Source organism: Ipomoea triloba, chromosome 6 (genome assembly GCF_003576645.1).
Source record: "Ipomoea triloba cultivar NCNSP0323 chromosome 6, ASM357664v1".
NCBI lineage: Eukaryota > Viridiplantae > Streptophyta > Magnoliopsida > Solanales > Convolvulaceae > Ipomoea > Ipomoea triloba.
The window spans coordinates 18803989-18824130 of record NC_044921.1 but is presented as its reverse complement, the minus strand read 5'-3'; the positions used below and the strand labels follow the sequence as shown (position 1 = coordinate 18824130).

At 35.2% G+C, this 20142-nt stretch overlaps 1 protein-coding gene and 2 long non-coding RNA genes across 7 annotated transcripts in view; all 3 read right to left on the bottom strand.

Annotated features, from left to right (window-relative positions):
* The window catches only part of LOC116023213 (mitochondrial import inner membrane translocase subunit TIM50), a 7133-nt gene extending 4604 nt beyond the window's left edge, over positions 1 to 2529 (bottom strand). Inside the window, exons 1-5 of the mRNA XM_031264199.1 lie at positions 2122 to 2529; positions 1345 to 1433; positions 806 to 842; positions 405 to 466; positions 165 to 278 (exon numbers count right to left, since the gene is read on the bottom strand). Of these exons, the coding sequence (XP_031120059.1) occupies positions 165 to 278; positions 405 to 466; positions 806 to 842; positions 1345 to 1433; positions 2122 to 2389 (570 nt within the window). The 5' untranslated portion in view covers positions 2390 to 2529. The remainder of the gene's footprint in view (positions 1 to 164; positions 279 to 404; positions 467 to 805; positions 843 to 1344; positions 1434 to 2121) is intronic.
* A 546-nt stretch (positions 2530 to 3075) lies between these two features.
* Positions 3076 to 5740, bottom strand: LOC116023214. Of its 5 annotated transcripts, XR_004099385.1 has the most exons (7): positions 5652 to 5666; positions 5164 to 5205; positions 4626 to 4722; positions 4353 to 4438; positions 4147 to 4278; positions 3833 to 3904; positions 3076 to 3484 (listed from the first exon to the last, which is right to left on the bottom strand). It is a non-coding gene; the product is annotated as an uncharacterized LOC116023214 (long non-coding RNA). The 5 variants fall into 5 exon arrangements; XR_004099384.1 differs by lacking the exon at positions 5164 to 5205 and having other exon boundaries at positions 5652 to 5740; XR_004099381.1 differs by having other exon boundaries at positions 4887 to 5722.
* Positions 5741 to 18333: 12593 nt separating this feature from the next.
* Positions 18334 to 20142, bottom strand: part of LOC116023334 — a 5407-nt gene continuing 3598 nt past the window's right edge. The window contains exon 2 of the long non-coding RNA XR_004099414.1: positions 18334 to 18706. This is a non-coding gene — a long non-coding RNA (uncharacterized LOC116023334). The remainder of the gene's footprint in view (positions 18707 to 20142) is intronic.

The following is a 20142-nucleotide window of genomic DNA, read 5'->3' as shown; positions in this document are numbered from 1 at the left end:
GGGGTTGCGGAGGGGGAGGAGGAGAGGAGGATAATAGTGTTTTAAAATTAAGTAACATTTATACACACACACAAACCAGCATCACAGGAACTGCAACTGACACGGTACTTATAAACACACAAATTCTAAGTAAGAATGAGGCAGGTTTTATGAATCAGAGATACCTTCCAATCAGAATATACCAGCGTCTCATTTAGATCAAGAACAAGGGTAATCACATGCTGCTCCATGGGGTGCAAATCTGGGAGTAGTTTATCTGATAATGGTTCAGTATAATCCTACAAATAAAACAGACACTTCAATTTAATCTGATAAAAGAAGCAGAAATGTAATCAAAATAACAAAAAATCATAATTCAAATGCAGCTTTTACTCTGTACTATAAATGATCTACAAATACTTAACTCGAACTTGCTCTTCTGCCAACCGTCTCAGATCTAGGTAGAGTTCAACTAACTTGGCAGGTACTGAAAAGGTAGAGAGATAATAACCATTCAATTAAAAAATAAATAAATAAAATAAAGAGAAGAAGAAGAAGAAGAAGAAGAAATAAGATAATGAGAATATGCACCAGATCTTGAGCATTTCATTGGATGTACAACTCAAAATTTTGTACTGTTTTTTTTTTTTTTTTGAAAACAAATTGTGTACTGTTTCATTATACTAATAGTCCCAAAAAGGTTAATGGCATCAGAAACATCATCAAAGTTCAAGATAGAATAGTGATAAATAAGACTTTAGCCAAACTCTAGACTTAAAAATTCTACATATATTTAAAGAGAAAAACAGTAAGACAATGGTATTACCAGTCATTGCAGAAGAATACACCCGAGCTTTAATTTTCTGCAATAAGCAGAAGAAACATGAAATTTTCAGACACCTATTTCTAACATTACAGGAACACCACTATATGAAACAATATGAATGATCCCAAGATATATAACACAGAAGGAAAAACTAGTCTCAAACTCCCTGCAATGAAATTCTCTTGGAAATCTGGACACTTGTCAACATTTCTGAGGTTTACTGGTACATATCTTAAAATGCCATTTTCAAACCAATGTATAATGTCTAGGCTTCAAGTCTTTAAATTTTCAATTCATTAATAACTATTTCAATAAAGCATTTGTAGTGTTAAGCTGTCCACTCTTTTTTCAACCTAACACCCCTACCCTTTTTTTCAAAAATGAGAAGGTTTTCATAACTCAGGTATGATGGTTCTTAATGAAAAGGCAATCTAAGTTTATGCTAGTAATGAAAAAACATTCAATCTATTTCCACAAGTTTCATTGAATATATGATAACTAATTTTCACAAGACTATGCACTACATCTTAAACACTCACATCAAAAGCAGGTGCGTCATCCCCAACAGTATAATTTGCAGCTGCCCGAAAATCCCTGGTCTTCTGATCAACTTCATCCAGAGAGTATGCTGCAGATGAAGATAGCTCAGCTATGATGAAGTTAATTACACAAAATTGCCAAAATATTACGCATTACTCAACACTTAACCACTAAACCTCAAATTTAAGTAGAATACCCAAATGTATCCATTGAGTATGATGTAGAGGTGGATACTGAGATACTCAGCCGTAACTCAGGTATTGTATCACGAAGGCATTCGAATTAAGTATTATATTGCCAGAAAAGCAGTCAAAACCATAGTGACAAAGCTCAAAATTCAACTGAATTCCTTAAAAGGTTAATAGAATTTGTTAGAAATTAAATTAGTCTCTTGAATTTCTTTTTATAAACACCAAGCCAAAATCAACTTCCTTAGCCAGGTAGTTTTTCTTGTTAATCACTAAATTACTGCCACATTGCATGTTAAATGATAGTTTCTCATTTCTACCACTAACCACAACCAGTGTAAGTTTAACCCTAGAAATCATGCTCTATAAATACAAAATAGTAGAGCTTCTAGTGAAAAATAACTTTATCGCTCGTCATTGTCTACTGCTTTATTGTTGCTTGTATAGCATTCTGGCAATTGAGCGTTGGAGGTTCTTTCCTAACACGGCTAGCATAATAACCAACAGCATAGCAAATTAGCAACGAAACAATATCCAGTTCATACAATGAAATACAGGATAGGCGAAAATCAATAACAAAGTACGAACCGTAGGTAGCATAACCAGCTGTGGCTACGCCGCCAGTGAGGGCAGCAATGAGGGAATACTTGAGAAAACTCCACGGTTTCTTCTCAGCTCCGGCGGGCGGAGGTTTGGGAGTAGAAGCGTCGGACGGCGGAGGCTGATCGGCGAGTATTGTTGAAGAGGAAATGATTGGCTCTTTGGGAGGATCGGCGGTGGCGTTGGAGGAGAAGCGGCGGTTGTTCCTCGAAATCACGGAGAAGAGACGCGGTTGGCGTCGAAGTATTGCGGACATTTTGTATGGAGTCAGAGCGAGCCAAAGCGTGGAAGTGCTGCCTGCAGAGACGACGATAGAGTCGAGCGAAGGAGAGAAGGGTTTTGTGTGGTGACTGCAAGCTATGGGGCAGCTTACAAATGAAGACTGGTGGTGACCAATTGCTACTATGCACCAGAAAAGAAATTGATCAAATTAAGGGTGTATTCAATACTTTTAAATACTTTCAGATACTTTTAAAATGATGGATTTTAATTGATTTCTGTAGAGTTTTTGTAAATTTTTCTAAAACCTTTTAAACTTTTTTTTTTAAAACTCAACTATTTATAGAAAATAAAGGCAGTATAACAAATGAAATTATATTTCTTTTTTAATCTTTGATAATGAATAATTGTTTATTGAATAAATGCATTGTAAATATCGAATTCTAAATTAAAAAAATGCATATGTATTTATTTTTTGTTGTAGGTGCTAATCTCTCTATATAATAAAGCCATATCGCCTAGGCCAATCAGCATTCAGCATTTTCCCCCATGCAATGTGATGTCGTTTTGGTAGCTTATCTAGGTACATAAATTTGTAATATTTATTTTTGTACATCATATTTATTATCTCAGTACATAATATATGCATTCACACGTCTCTTTTCTCTCATATTTATTACTATTGCACCGCTCAATGCACAAAATTAATCATTGCAATCCCGCTCAATGCACAAAATTATTACTATTCCCGCCATGTAAATGGATCGATTACCATCACTGAACAATAAAGAAACGAAGGGTTTAATTTTATTCTTCAGTGATTGGTAATTGTTCCATATCTATATAATATCTATATATATATATATATATATATATATACTACATCTGTATCTATATTTATATACTACATATATACTACATACTACAATATTACAATTTAAATATATTACAATAATTACAATCACTCTTTCCCATACTTTTTGGACGTTTACATGTCCAATGTGAATTTAATGATTCATTCATTAACGGTTGGAAGCCTTTCCACTGTAAAGGCTTCATATATACCGAGTTATAAACAAGCAGTGATCAACTCCAGCAAACTCTATCTCCCATTTCATCTTCTTTCTCTGATCTGCAAAAATTTTAAGCCTCTGCTATCAAAATGTCTCACCTGTACGTCATTGGCAAAAAATATATGCCCAGACTACACACGCAAGGCAATAAGGCTCCGGTTGGTACGAACTTATGTTGTTCCAGAAGGAAGGAACAGTGAGGTAATCAAGAGTTAAGAATGCCTTTTTTCATGACTCGGAGGTCAGTTTTCCTTTCCTTTATGTTTTTTCCTACAGCATTGATAATATTATTTTTTTCTGCTTTCCTTTGACAATGGTTTTTTATGCCTACTAATTCCATATCTGAAGTAGTTTTATGGCTACTGCAATCATAATAACATATCATAGAGAGATTGTATCAGACTTACCCCACATTTAAGTCTCATATCACATATGTATACTGTTTGCTCCTCTCTGTAAGGTGTACTGTTTGCTGCTCTCTGCAAAATATGATAAATATGTACGAAATTATTTGTACATATTTCAAATTTTAAACCTGAACATATGGATTATCTGCTTATTTCAATACACTTAGTAAAATTTGAGACCTTGCAATGCACTTCATATCCATAATGTTTGCTTAAGTATATCTTATAGTCAATCACTGTTGGAATAATATGAATTTATTAATGCACTGCTAATCGTTTGAGATTTTCTAATAATATAATTTTATCTGACTTACCCTACATTTTAGTCCCATCTCACATATGCATAGTGCTTGCTGCTGTCTGTAATGTGTATTTTCCCATAAAATCTGCAAAATATGTACTTCATATCCATAATCTGTGCCTAAATGAACCTTAGTCACTCAGTGCTGCAAAATATGTAAATATTGGTCCATATTAGGAATGTAAGTTTAACTCTGATACAGTTATCTGCAATTCATACCTTGCAATGCACTTCATATCCTTGATTTGTGCTTAAGTATACCTTCAAGACTGCTGCAAACTATGTTGAATCTGTATGCATTTAGCCTGTGAAAGTTGATACACTGTCAGAAGTAATTTAACTCTACATTTATGCTTAACATTTTACTACTGTCTAATACCTACTGTCTAACACATTTCTTCTTTAGCAAAGGGAAGAAGAATGAAAATGTTGAAGGAATAAACTACCATTCTGGGCAAGAGAAATAAGCTTTAAGATACCATGAAATAATACCTGTTGTTATAGCTTTAAATGTCTTATAATGTATTGACTTTGTCTTTATTTTTTAATGATTTTGAGCTCTGCTTTCCGTCTGTGAGTAACTGCTCTGCTGCAGTACATCCAAAAAAATGTTCAGACTTCAAAACATAGTCAGTGTAATAAAAAGCTCAAATGAAATATAAACAATTAAACATTATACAGTTCATATACTTTGACTAAATAGTATAGAAATATTACAGAATGCATAACATTAAAGCCACTGTTGTAGATTACCAGGAAAAACTTTACAGTCCACAGGAATATTCTCTCTTCCACAAATTCTTCAAAATATATGCAAACTAGAACAATATTATTTCCCTTTTTGATTTTGCCAAGCATTTAAAAACACCTAATTAATAACTATATAATATGAAGGTGAGCAAGCATTGCAAAATAGTAACAGTCTACAACATGTGGATGTAACAAACATACTAACAAATACTGACTAAGATACAGCCAACCATGGATGTATAATTTGTAAAACAGAGATCAAGAAAGCCTATTGTATTACCTTCATGACAGATTTACATGTGGCGTTGCCATTACTGGAAAACTGGCAAATTGCAAGTTGCAAGAATTACACACAGTACAAACAAAACAACAAATAGATTTTTTTTGGTATAAAGACTTTTTTTTTAACACTCAGAAAACAGAATTAATAATTCAGGAATGCTGATGAATTTTTGTTGCATTAACATAATAATGCAATTCAGAACAATTCAACATAGAAATTGAATGAAATTTGTAGCAAATTGGATATTAAAACGTCGAATCTAACAAACATACTAACCAATACTGACTAAGATACAGCTCTTAAACAAAAATGTACTGCATGTGCTTTCGAATTAACTATTTAGGAAGATCTATACTGGAATCGGACTTAGGCAGATTGTTGAGTCTACATACGCATTATAAACATTTAGGGTTTTGTAAATATTAAAATGCGATTATTTGTATGATAGAATAGAAATATCTTGAAAGATATACCATGCAAGTTACCTTTTCTGCAAGATTCAATCTAGAAATTGAAATTAGCTGGTACGATCTACACATCTCAGATGGGTATTGAAAAAAAAAATGGAGAGAAANTCCAAGGGGATTAAAAATTTTGATTACTGGTGAAAATATGCCATTCCAAAATACAACTACAAATGTTGTGTATAAAGAAATTTTTAATAATGTATAATGAAAGTGCAACGTTATTCTTTTACAAATTTTTTGTTCTCTTTTACTAAGAATATTTTTTTTTTCATTTCTTACCATATATTCCATCTATTACATATATTGCCGTGCATCGCACGGGTGCAACTACTAGTTTATTTAATAAGAGTAATATAGTGGTGTACTTACTATACTCTAACATAATATAATAAAGGGTCATATTCTCCAGGGAGGCTCAAACCCACTCCCATCATCCATGATATGAGAGTGTAAACCGGGACACCGGGTGCCACTAGACCACAAGGTTTTTGGCTGGACCAATAAGCATTAATGAAGTTTATGTTAAAACTCGAAAATAATTATACAAAATTAAATATCAAATTCTTAGGGAGTGTATTCAATCATGATTTTTGTAGATTTTTAAAGACTTTTATCAACTTTAAAAGTTTGGCAGTATTCAATTTAGACTTTTAAATACTCTTTAAAAATCTACCGGTATTGGATTCAGACTTTTCAAAACTCTTTAAAAGTATATTAGTATTCGATTCAGACTTTTATAGAGTATTTAAAAGTCTACTGGTATTCAAAAGTTAATAACTTTTGTTGACTCTGTCAGAATAAGATTTCTGTAGACTTTTTCTTCATTAATATAAATAGATGAAATCCGACTCTCAAACCCCAAACTTTTCAAGATTTTCTACAAACTTTTTTTTTCTCTATCTAAACTAGACAAACTTTTCATCAATTTTACGGTATGTTTCAAACTTTGCTACAAAAAATTATTATTTATCAATGCTGACAACAATTCTTCTTTGCTGCGAACAACAGTGGTTTGCCGTTGTTCGCAACAAACAATTATGATCTGTTGCAATTTTAATTGCCGTTGTTCGCATAAATTTTATGCTACAACCAGCAACAGAAATTTTAGTTGCTTCTAGTTGCAGCATAATTATTTTAAAAATTTATAAATTAAAATTTTATTTAATTAATATAATTATGTTCATTAATTATTAATGTATTTATGTTCATTAAAATTTTATTTATTAATTATCATGAATTATGTTCAAACCAGATTTAGCCTTCATGATCTATACTTCTGGTTAATAGATCTCAAACACATGGGATTTCTTACCAATTTTCTATTTGCTATTCTGGTCCAGATTAATTTGAGAGCTCTATACTATTTCATTATTGTTATATTGAGTATTAAAACATCATGGTGAAGTGTTTGATGTTGTTGGTTTGCTAAAGGTTGTTCGTGGCATGCACTTGGTCAGCTTGAAGATGATGAAGGCCTAGATATGAGTGTTTTTGTAACAATTGATGTTGTATGGTTGTTTTGTGACTCCTTGTAACCCCTTGTGATCATCTAGTGGATTCGGCTGACGTGAAGTGCCCCGCAAACTAGGAGTGTAGCTCCAAACTGCGTAAACAATTCCCGGTGTCTGGTTCTGTTTAATTTGCTTTGTTGTTCTTTTACCTTATTTATCTGTTTCTAATCCGGTAATTAATTCATATAAATAATCTTGATAAAAATTAGTAGGAACTTTAGGCATATCTTGTACATTCAAGACCCACGATACAATTTCAATTGGTATAAGAGCCCGAGGACTTAAATTATTAGTCTAACCGATCTGGCTTCAAAATCGTGTTTCTTGAACTCAAGAGCTCACCTTTTTTTTTCTTTTTTTTTTTACCTTGTATGCTAAGTGTTTCAGAATGAATAGACCTCCTTCGACATTAATGGGCGATAATTATGCATACTGGAAAGCTCGTACCCGAATGCACCTCAGAGCCCAAGGTGAACTTATTTGGCAATCCGTTATAACTAGATGGGATCATCCTACCAAGGCTGGTGAAACTGAAAGTGACCCTAAAGTCATCAAACCTGAAATCGAGTGGACTACAATAGAAATGACATCAACATGCCACAACATTAAAGCACTTGATATTATATTTTCTTTAATTGATGAAAGCCAATTTAATTTGATAACAAGTTGTGCCTCCGCTAAAGAGGCGTGGGACATTTTAGAAACAACGTATGAGGGTACTATGTCAGTCAAGCAATCTAAGCTCCAACTTGTGCAAAGCGACTTTGAAGATCTGCGTATGAATGAAGATGAGGACATCGTCAGTTTCAATGAACGTGTTCAGGAGATTGCCAACCGCGCTACCACACTTGGTGAACCGTTCTCCCAGCAGAAGTTGATCAAAAAGGTATTATAGTCACTCCCACCTCGGTTCAGAATGAATGTAACCGCCATTCAAGAAAATTCAGGTTGGGAAAATCAAAGTTTAGCTCAATTAATGGGTAATCTTAAAACATATGAAATGGAAATCCTTACTGACCATTCTAGAAAACAAAAAAATGTTGCTTTTACAGCTGGCAAATAGGACACTGTTTTTGATCTAGATGAAGCTAAGGATGATGATCCAGTGATGTTATCTACATTGAAGGATCATCTTCGAAATAAAACCAGGTATTTTATAATTCAATAAGCTATTTTTTTGCCTAATAAGAGTTTGCTCTCTTTTCCAGATCAAGAACCTTGTGTCAGATGTGGAATCTCTAATTTTTTTTCAGACTCACTTACCTTAAACTTGACCTAGATACAAAAATTAACAAATTGCCACCACGTTTTTTTATAAATTTTTTCTAATCCTGGATGTTGATTTAAGTAAGATGAATGACTCAAATTTAACTGCACAACCGCACGGGACACACCCAACCGCACGAGAACTGAATTATATATATATATATATATATATATATATATATAGCATTGATGATAAGTGCAAAAGATACCACTTTTATAAGGTTATTTGTGGATCATTAAGTGCATAATTCACGGCCCTTATGAATGTTTTAGTCCTAATTTGCTTTAGAATGCTTGTTATTGTCATTAGACCCCGTTCCACGCTTGGCTAATTGTTTTGTAGGTAAAAGATGTGCAAAAAGGGCAGGAAATGACAACATTTCAGATAAGTGAAGAACTTCTTTTATAAGGTTATTTGTGGATCATTAAGTGCATAATTCACGGCCCTTATGAATGTTTTAGTCCTAATTTGCTTTAGAATGCTTGTTATTGTCATTAGACCCCGTTCCACGCTTGGCTAATTGTTTTGTAGGTAAAAGATGTGCAAAAAGGGCAAGAAATGACAACATTTTAGATAAGTGAAGAACGAACCAAAGTTGGAGCAAAATTAGGCCAGGACTGCAGTGGACGCGCGGTGGACGCGCAGTGGACGCGCGTCCACCCATGCGTCCGCCCCTGCGTCCGAAATATCGCTTGCAGAAGTTTGACAGCAGAACATAGGTCTGCTGTAGACGCGCAGCGGACGCGGGGTGGACGCCCGCGTCCAACTTTCAGCCCTCTCTGAAGTTGAAGTCTGGACGCAATTAACGCCGTGGACGCGCCCGTGGACGCGCGTCCACCAGGGCGTCCATCGCGGAAATTTGGCGGTTTTGCAATGTTTAAAAGGGGAATTGAGCCATTTTGCAGGGGATCCATCACACTTCAGTTTTAGGCCACTTTAGAATATTTCTCTCTCTAGGATTAGCCTAGAGAGATCTCTCCCAATTCACTACACATTGCAATTCTTAGGTTTAGATTAGAATTAGAGAAGAATTCCATTGGTGCAAGATTGTGATCTACATTCAAGTTCAAGATTAAAGTTCAATTTCAAGTTCAAGTTCAAATTCAAAGTTCAATTCCTAGCTAAGTCTTCCTTTTAATTTCTTGTCATTACTTTTACCTTTTGCTATTTCAATTCCAAGTATGATTAGATAGATCTTTATGGATTTGGATTGAGCAATGTTGTATGGATGTTTTTGAGCTTTGAATTGATCAATTAGGTTTTGCAATTGCTTGATTATGAGTTTGATTGTGTGAGTGGTGATCCACTTTGACTCTTGTGTAGGGGTGATCAACCTATATGAGAGGTGTTTGGAGAAGGAGTCTCATCTACGAGAGTAGAGTTACTCCTTAGCCTAGCCTAGCACATTTCCCTCTCACCTTTGAGAAAAGGGAGAAGTGGAAGATAAGAGGCACATAACGTGTTTGACAAAATGCCTCTCCTAGCCTAGTGATCACAAGGATGACATTACGGTCTAAGGAGTGAGTCCATTGACCACAAGAGTGGCGGTGGTGTTGGTGACCTTATCTCATTTTCATTATCTAAGTGTTGCTAGCCTAATATCTTAGGAAATCAAGGATACCTATATGAGTTGCAATATCCAAATCCTCCTTCCCCATTGATTGTTTCCATTGTTTGTTCCTTATTTTCATTATGGTTCATGCACCTTTCTTACTATGTTTGGGTTAGCTTTCAAACACTAAACACTCTTGTGCTTAATCCCCTTACCGCTTGAATTCCCTCCTTGCCATCCTTTGAGAACGATACTCGGAAATCTTTCCGTTTTACCACCTATTACTTTCCATCCACCGCGAAAACTACACTCATCAATTGATCTAGTCGATCATCTAATGATTAAAAATAAACAAAATTTTGTCATATTCATAAAAATGACCTCGGTCATTTTAAAATTTGTAATATTTATGAAAATGACCCGCACATTTTTTACTTGATTTCCCATCCATCAGATTTTGCAGATCAATGTATGGTTTAGATAAGTCCACATTATTATCCTATTATGATCTACTTCTATTACTAGTATAACTCTATAGCTTGTATATAGTTCCCCTTTTTAATCTTGTATGATTGAGACATTCAGATATACAAAACCCTAATTTGGTATCATCGCAAGTTTCTTTTATTTTTTTCCCCATGGCCAATGACGGTTCTGCTGAGGTCTCCTCAGAGATGTCTGTTTCTGATGTGGCCGCTCCTTCGTTGCCGAACTCGTTATCCTCGGCTCATCACTTTGTGAGTATCAAGCTCACCAACCGCAACTTTCTTTTTTTACGCGCGCAGCTTATCTGTTTCTTCATGGTCAGAATTTTATGGGCTACATTGATGGCTCTATTCCTTGCCTGCCTGCCACGCTGCCTACTCTGGCTGGTGCGGCCGCCTCCACCGCCTCTGTTAATCCGACGTACAATTTGTGGTTTCAACAGGATCAAGTGATTCTGCCCATGATTATCTCTTCTTTGCCTGAGGAAGTTATGCCCTTGGTTCTTGGTAAACGGACTTCAATGGCGGTCTGGCGTGCGATTGAGTTGGCGTTGGCGTGCGATTGAGTTGGCGTTGGCGTCCACGTCTCGTGCTCGTGCCGTTTATCTATCTTCTCGATTAGTTACAAATATTGCAGCAAAGTGAGGCGTCGGTTGCTGATTACCTTGGTCGTGTGAAGGTTTTGCTAGAGGATCTGGTGCTCGTTGGTCGCCCAATTACTATCGATGAGATGAACATTTATGTGTTCCGCGGCCTTCGTCCGGAGTTCCGGTCGTTTACTACTTCGCTTTCTTCGTGTGCTACGCCGGTGTCGCTGGAGGATATGGTGGATTTGCTGGGAGCCCGGGAGTTTACTCATGCTGATGAGTTCTCGTCGGCGGTTAGTGGTTTGGCGCCAGTGGTTAATGTCGCTCGCAGAGGTTCAAGCTATTCTGGTAATCACGGAGGACATCAATGGCGTGGAGGTTCCCAGCACGATGGTTCTGGTTCGTTGCAGCAATATGGACAAAAACACTGGTGCGATTCAGTTTCTGGGCAGTAAGGGCAATCGCGAGACCGTGAGCAGCAGCAATGGCGCGGTGGGCGCGGCGGCTCGTGTTCTGGTTCGAGGTGTCAGATATGTGATTTATCATGGCACACTACTGTGACGTGTTATCGTCACTACTCTTATGGTTCGTAGGCTCACATGGTGTTTCAAGATGCTCTTGATTTGGGGGCGCCACTGACCTCTCAGACTTGGTTCCATTACACGGGGGCCACATATCATGCCACTCCGGATGGTCGTGACCGGTGCTGACACCTTGCGGGTTGGTAATGGTAAGGCATTGACTATCTCTAGGGTTAGCTATACATCGTTTTCTACCCCCTTCTCGTTCTTTTCATATGTCTCGTGTCTTGCATGTTCCTGGGTTGTCTACTCCGTTGCTTTCTGTTCAGAAATTTGCATATGAAAATAACGTGTGTTTTTTAGTTTTATCCCTCATATTTTGTTGTGAATGATATCCGTACCAAAACGGTGCTTCTACGGGGTAAGAGTTTGGGTGGCTTATATTCTTTGCCGATGTCTTCTTCGTTTTCTTCTTCGTCTGTTTTTCTCTCCGCTCGTGCGTCATCATCTGTGTCGCATGGGCGTCTGGGTCATCCACATCATCATGTTCAAAGTCATATTTTGAAGTCCTATTTAGTTACTTCGTCTAGTCGTTTAGATTCTCTTTGTAGTGAGTGTCAAATGGGGAAATCTGCGTGTTTCCCTCTTTCTCGTGTTCAGTCTTCTAGTTTGCATGTTTTAGATTTAGTGTACACTGACATTTGGGGTCCTGCCCCCATTTTATCTATTAATGGTTATCGATATTTTGTAATTTTTGTTGATGACTACACCCGTTATATTTGGTTTTTCCCTATGTGTTTGAAATCGGATTTTTATGCTATTTTTGCTCAGTTTCGTGCGTTAGTTGAACGCTCTTTTGGTTGTTGCATTAAGTATGTCCAATATGATCTTAGTGCTGAATATAATAAGTTTCACTATGAGTTTCTTAGACTTGGCATTCTTCACAGACAGTCGTGTGTCTACACTCAAGAGCAAAATGGTCGCGTTGAGCGTAAGCACCGCCATATTGTTGAAACTAGCATCACTTTGCTTGCACATGCCTCTGTTCCGTCTCGGTTTTGGGACTACACCTTTGAGTCTACGGTGTATCTGATTAATCGGATGCCCACGCCTACCTTAGCGAATAAAAGCCTGCATTTTGTGTTACATCGGTTTCCACCCTCTTATTCTTTTCTGCGTGTCTTTGGTTGCTTGTGTTTTCCTCATCTTTGTCCTAATAATCGTCATAAGATGAGTTTTAGGTCTGCTACATATGTGTTTCTTGGGTATCCTGACTCTTTTTGGGAGTATCGATGTATGAATTTGAACACGAACAAGGTCTTCATTTATAGGCATGTTCGTTTTGATGAGCATGTTTTTCTTTTGCTACTAAGCCTGTTGTGCAATCTGTTGTTGGTGCTTAGCTGCAGCCCTGGGGGTGTTGCGAGTGTGCAGTGGTGGTTCCTTCTCGTTTGGGTCAGCCTGTGGTGGCCTCTTGGGTGCGTCGTTCCACTGTTTCTCGTCCTACTGCACGGGAGCATGGTCCTATGACGCGAAGCAGGGTTAGCGCTGAGGGGGCTATGTTGGTTGCCTTGTCAGCTGAGGCGTGTCTTGCAGAGCCTACCTGCTATATTCAGGCTATTCGTTTTCCTGAGTGGAGAGAGGCTATGGATGCTGAGTTTAATGCTCTGTTGTAGAATCAGACGTGGAGGCTTGTGCCTTTTCGTATAGGTATGAATGTTGTAGGGTGTAAGTGGTCTTTCGCACCAAGCGGAAGGTGGATGGTTCGATTGAGCGTCATAAACCAAGTGGCTGGGTAGGATTTCTTTGATACGTTCAATCCTCTAGTTAAGCCCACTACGATTCGCATGTTGTTGTCTCTAGCTTTGACTTCTGGTTGGATTGTGCGGCAACGTGATGTGCACAACACGTTTTTGAATGGTGCGTTGGTTGAGACGGTATACATGAGTCAGCCACCTGCCACCTGGGTATGCTGACTCGGACTATCCTGATCATGTTTGTTTGTTGCAGAGGTCCTTATATGGTCTTAAGCAGGCCCCGCGTGCTTGGTTTACTCGTTTGCATGTTTTCTTGTTGTCTGTGGGGTTTCAGGCGTCTAAGACGGATGTATCTCTATTTGTTTTTACCCAGGGGGAGTTGCATATTTATTTGTTGGTTTATGTGGATGATATTTTGGTTATGGGGAGCGATCCCTCATTGGTGTCTATTCTTATATCTAACTATCTAAGTTGTCTATGGCCTTAAGATTCGCGATTTCAGTAGTCCTTCCTTTTTTTCTTGGTATTCAGACTGTGGCTATTGGGGGTGGCATGTTGCTTTCTCAGAAGAGGTATATGTTTGACATTCTGAAGCGGGTAAGGATGTTTGATTGTAAGCCTTTGGCTATTCCTATTCCTGTGTCGCGCTCTTCCTATGAATCCTCTGAACCGTATGCAGATCCTACTAGGTACAAGAGGGCAAGAGCTTGGCTGGTGCATTGCAGTATCTCACTGTGACTCGCTCTGATTTGTCTTTTGTAGTTAATTTGTTATGTCAGCAGATACACGTTCCCATTGTGGACCATTGAGCGCACCTTAAGAGGGTTCTTCGGTATGTCAAGGGGACCACGCATCTTGGTCTAATGCTTCGTAAGTCATCTCATTCGGTTATTCATGCTTATTGTGATTCGGACTAGGCTAGTTGTCCTGTGGATAGGAAGTCTATTAGTGGCTCCGCTGTGTTCCTGGGTTCTAATCTTGTGTCGTGGGTGTGTAAGAAACAGCGTACTATGGCTCGGTCCTCTACTAAAGCAGAGTACAAGGTTATTGCAGATGTGTGTGCTGAGGTTACCTGGGTTGTTTCGTTACTTCATGAGTTGGGTGTGCCTTTGGTCTCTCCTCCGAAGCTATGGTGTGATAATCTTGGTGTCACGTACATGTGTGTCAATCCTGTGTTTCATGTTCGTACGAAGCACATCGAGATCGATTATCACTTTGTTCGTGATAAGGTGGTTGTAGGGGAGCTTCAGGTTAACTTTATTTCGACTAAGGATGACATCTTTACTAATCCACTAGCAGTTCGCTTTGCTTTTCTACGTGACAAGCTTCAGGTTGCTGCGCCCACCTGAGCTTGGGGGGGAGGGGAGGGGGAATGTTAGGACTCCTACTATGATCTACTTCTATTACTAGCTTGTATATGTTGGATGCATGTGCATAGTAACAATAGTGGAAAAGATAACGGAAGTTATAACGGTAGGGGTATATTTGTCCAAAATATTATGTAGTACAACTTTTATAGCATAACGTACAAAAAAAAATTTAACAGAAAAAACGAACGTAAATGAGAGGTATAACCTTCATTCACAGATTTCTAAAAACATAATAAGTCTCAATCAAGTTTATATTCTTGATTTATGTCATTCTTTTTGTATGCTAATAAAAGTATACATTTTGCTTTAAATGTTGTACACTTCAATGTTATTTGACAAAAATATCCCTACTACATTCTTGTTATACAAAACTACACTTACACCGTTATAACACCGTTAATTTTAACTCCATCATTATTACCATACACTTATATCTATCATATCTTTTTCTTATTCTTTAATTATCATTTTATTAAAATCATTATATAATTAATTTAATGGTTGATTATATTTTAATTAAGTTTCTATTAATGGTAAATCATATATGTGTGTATAAAATACATATATTATTTATGTATATATAATTCGAATTATAAATTCTAATTATTTGTATTTATTAATGTTTTAATATTGGGCATGAGTTTTCGCGCATCGCGCGTACAAAATACTAGTATATATATGTGTGTGTGTGTGAGTGAGTGAAAAATCCGCTCCTCCTTATATATTAATATAAATCACACTCTTAAAAATTTTTAATAACTATAAAATTGACTCATGTTTTTTTTTTTTATTAAAACGTTCAATCAAATCTTAATGAACTGTTAAAATTAGTTATCACTTTTTTTTTTACAGAAATACCATGTTTTGATTTGATCTTGCACACACACGTGTGTGCTGTGTAGGTGTTGCAAAATTTCTATAAAGGATATTGTTAAGTCAAGGGTGTGAGGGGAGGTGGGGTTATGTGTCTAATCAAAATCTCTAACAAGCAAAAAAACAAAAAAACAAAAACAAAAAAAAAAAAGAAAAAAAAAAAAAAAAAAAAGAAAAAAAAAAAAGAAAAGAAGATCTCTTAGAAGGAAAAAGCCACGCCGTAGCTGCATGTGCGCGAATTAAAGTATATACTCCGTAATATATATTAGCTATATATTCACTTATCCATATACATTATATTCACTCGATCGTTGCATGCATGCATGTCCTGCAAAAAACAGATTAGAAAAAATTATACAGATGAGGTTGGTCTTATATATATTCAAATTTCTAAACAAATCAGTTAGCTAATGTGGCGTTTGGTTTAATGAATAAAAATAAAAAGAATATAATAAAATTTTAAAAAGAAAGAAATAGAATATGAATAATATTCTATTGTTTAATTCACAATGTGAATAAATATGAAATTATATGAGTAATCATATTTTTGTGTTTGGTTGAATCAAAATCAGAGAATAGAAAAATAATATCATTTAAATAATTAAAATACCGATATTGAAAATAAAGCACATACAAATACAGACATACTCACCCACCATAATAAATACAAAATATAATAAAACTTATTATATTATTTCAAAAGTAATTATAAATAAAAAGAGATCATATCAAAACAAAACAAAACAACAAAATAATATCGCCCGAAGAATGAAACAATTTATCATACATACATGAACTGAATTTCTCTGGTTCGTGTACTACATGTGTATGCTTACATACAAAATTTGGAGGAAAACAATCAACATAGAAGTAGATAAATATATACAAACGTATGAAACTAAAAAAAAAAAAAAAAAAAAGAAGAAGAAAAACAAAAACTATATATACACACATATGAAATTACAAAAAATAAAAATAAAAAATTATCGTACTTCAGTAATGATGGAAAGTTGACAAATTAATCGCAGGAGCTTAAAGAAACTTGGATATATATATATATATATATATATATATATATATATATATATATATATATATATAAAACTGAGTCTTCCCGTGCGGCCGGTGCAAAATAAACCACTATGTATAATATACATCACTCAATGTTAGAAAATTCACCACAATGAAAATACACAAACACACCAAAAAACACATCAAACACCAAAAATAATGCACCACAACTCCCTTGCCCCTAATAGTGCATTTCCTAACACTGTGCGGTGTATATTTTCATACCTAGTTGTGTGTTTTTTGGTGATGCGTACCTAACGGTGCATATTTGTGTGGTGCATTTTCTAACATTGAGTGGTGTATATCTATATATATAGTAATGCGGCCGCACTGACCGCACGTTAAGGCGCAATCATACCTGATTATGACTATATATATATTTAGTTATTTATATTGAAATAAAAATCCGAATCCACACCGCTCCTTATAAAAAAGTGTAGAAATATCTACACCAACCATCTTGAAAATTCAAGGGCTAGAATTTTATCAATATATACTAAACTTTTAAGTTTGTAATTTAATAATTATAAAATAAATTGCATTTTTAAAATTTTCAATGACTATAAAATTGGCCTATGTTTTTTATTTTATTAAAACCCTCAATCCGATCTTGATGAACAGTTAAAATTAGTTATCACTTTTTACACACATGTCTGTGCGTTGCCATTATTTCTATAGAGGATATTATTATTTTCAGAAAAAGATGTTAAAAAAATACTCCGTAATAAGGCTAACCTTATCCCTGCAACTTTCTCTTACTTTCAAAAATGGGTCCCACTTCCACATCATCTCATTTGCAAATCATTTACTATTCACACTACATCCCTGCAAATCCATTAAACTTTTAAAAGCGACCCAATTTCACATCACTATAAAAAATTAATATATTTTTCTCAATAAATATTATTTTCTCTTCAAAATTATTAATTTATATCAATATATAAAAATAATAAAAATGAAAACCCGAAAACATAATTTTGTATATAAAGTACTTTTAAATATTAAAAATAACAATACTAAAAATCTAAAACTGTAATTTTTAAAAACCAATTTATAAAATTATTTGTACTATATATATATTCGAATGTAAATTATACTACAAATTTTTATATATATATAAAATATTAACAAATCAAAACAAAAAGAAAAAAAGAAACAAAAATCACGTAACACACAAACATTAAGTATATACATATACACACAAAACATTATGGATTATCAAAACAAAACAAAAAGAAAAAAAAAAAAAGGAAAACAAAATAGGTAACCTTCACCCAAAAAAAAAAAAAAACAGTCACGTCAGGGCGGCTTGCTGCTGCAGCAGCAAGCTTCCTAAGAGCAACCTGATCAATGTATCATAGTGAGATATTGAAATAGTAAATGCTGATTTGAAAGAGTGAGAAATAGGAGAGAGAGGAAAATTGATTCTCCTGCAAATGCAAAGTTATTTCAGTTCCCAACAAAAAAAAATTTTAAGTTGGCTGCTAGTTGTGCGAGTTGCAGCGCCCGCATGGGGGCGTCAGCCTGACAACAGCATAAATTAGTAATTTTTTTTTTTCAATTTTGTTTTGTCTTTTATTTTTATTTATCCCTCTCCATTTTCTCTTTCCTAATCACACTTACAAAAACTTCTTATTTACAGCGAAATATCCCAACTGATAAGAATGCTCTAATCTAAGTGGCAAATTACATAATAAAAAAATATATATATTTTTGGCCATATCACCCAGCAAGTGAACTGGCTAGCCATCTTGAAAATAAACTTGTCATTGTCTTCAAAAACTCAAAAGTCAAAGTGGCCGGGTTTGTGATATCAAAATCTCGAAGCAAAAAAATAAATAAATAAATAAAAATCTCTTAGAAGTAAAAAGCCACGCAGTGTGGGACGAATTCAACAATATAATACAGTATATATTAGTCACTTATCTGCTGCATTAATTATAATCACTCGATCTTCTTCTGGTGTCTGAAGCTTCAATTCTGGCAGGGTTGACGGACTAAGAACGAAGAAAATCGATCATGTTCTGGACAGCTCTATTTCACTTCTTATTCTTGGACGCCATTGTACTTCTAGGCGGCCTAAAGAGTAAGATTTTATACTAATTTCATTAAAGATCCAATACAAACTGCCTCATCAGCTCCCTCTTTTATTTTTATATTTAAATTTGCTTCCATGCAGACGAAAATGCCGTGCCAAGTAAGATTCTGGAGGTGATGAATGTGCCAGAATTAACTGTGCAAAATGTTGCTAGCCACCTTCAGGTAGGTAAAATAAACTGGGACTCAAATCCATGATCTTCTATTTGTGCCACTAGACCATGTCATTGACTATATGTGTGTATTATAAAATTTCACATGGATTATATGGAGGATAACCTTTTAATTTTTATGATTTTCTTTCTCAATATTTGATTAAAATGTTCAAAAGTAAGGGAGGAGAAGATAAATGGCATTTATGATTCCTAAATGCGAGTTTCCTAGTAGAAATCTTTGACTTCCAGCTAATAAGTTTTACTTTGTTTATAGCTTGGTTTGATTTATTTGAATAAGTGAAGTCTATTTAGTATGGATTGAACAGAAAATAAATACATTTAAAGTAAAGTAGAGAGATTTATAGTGGTTCAGAATATTTCTTACTCAACTCCTCTCGTTAATAGAATGAAAGAGTTTACTATATATGTATTGTGGTTATAGATACAAGTGACTTGAAGCCTTTCACAACACAATGCTACTTGTTTCCTCATTGACAATCCTTAAATGTAAGTAGGGATGTCAATTGGGTCAACATTGCAAGGTTGTTGGGCTTGTTGATTTGGGTTAAATGTTTTTTTTTTAATTGTTGGGTTGGCCTTAACCAAAAACTACGAGTTACGTTGTTGGGCTTATCTAAGAGTTGAACCACTAAACTGAAATTGAAAAATGATAGTGAGTACAGTCGTTATACCGTGGACCATGGGTCATGGTTGATACTTCAGTTGTGTTGAACTGATACTGCAGTTGTGTTGAACGGATACTACAGTTGTATTGAAATGGAACTGCAGTTGCGCGGAACAAAGGCCGTTTCATCCGTCTGGAACTGCAATTGTGTTGAATAGATACTGCAGTTGTGTTGAACGGATGAACGACCTCTGTTTCGCGCAACTGCAATTTCCTTTCAACACAACTACAATATCAGCCATGACCATGGTCCACAATGCATTGTGGACCATGGTCCACGGTATAATTTGCGCATTTAGTAGGGTGGGATAAGTTTTTTAAAAAATCCATCCACAATGTCGACGGGTTAGAATGGGTTAATGTTTGTAAAATTATGTTTTTCGTATATATATATATAACATTTATATATAATTAGAGTGCGCGCACGCGCATATATATATATATATATATATATATATATATATATATATATATATATATATATATATATATATATATATATATATATATATATATATATATATATATATATATATATATATATATATATATATATATATATATATATATATATATAT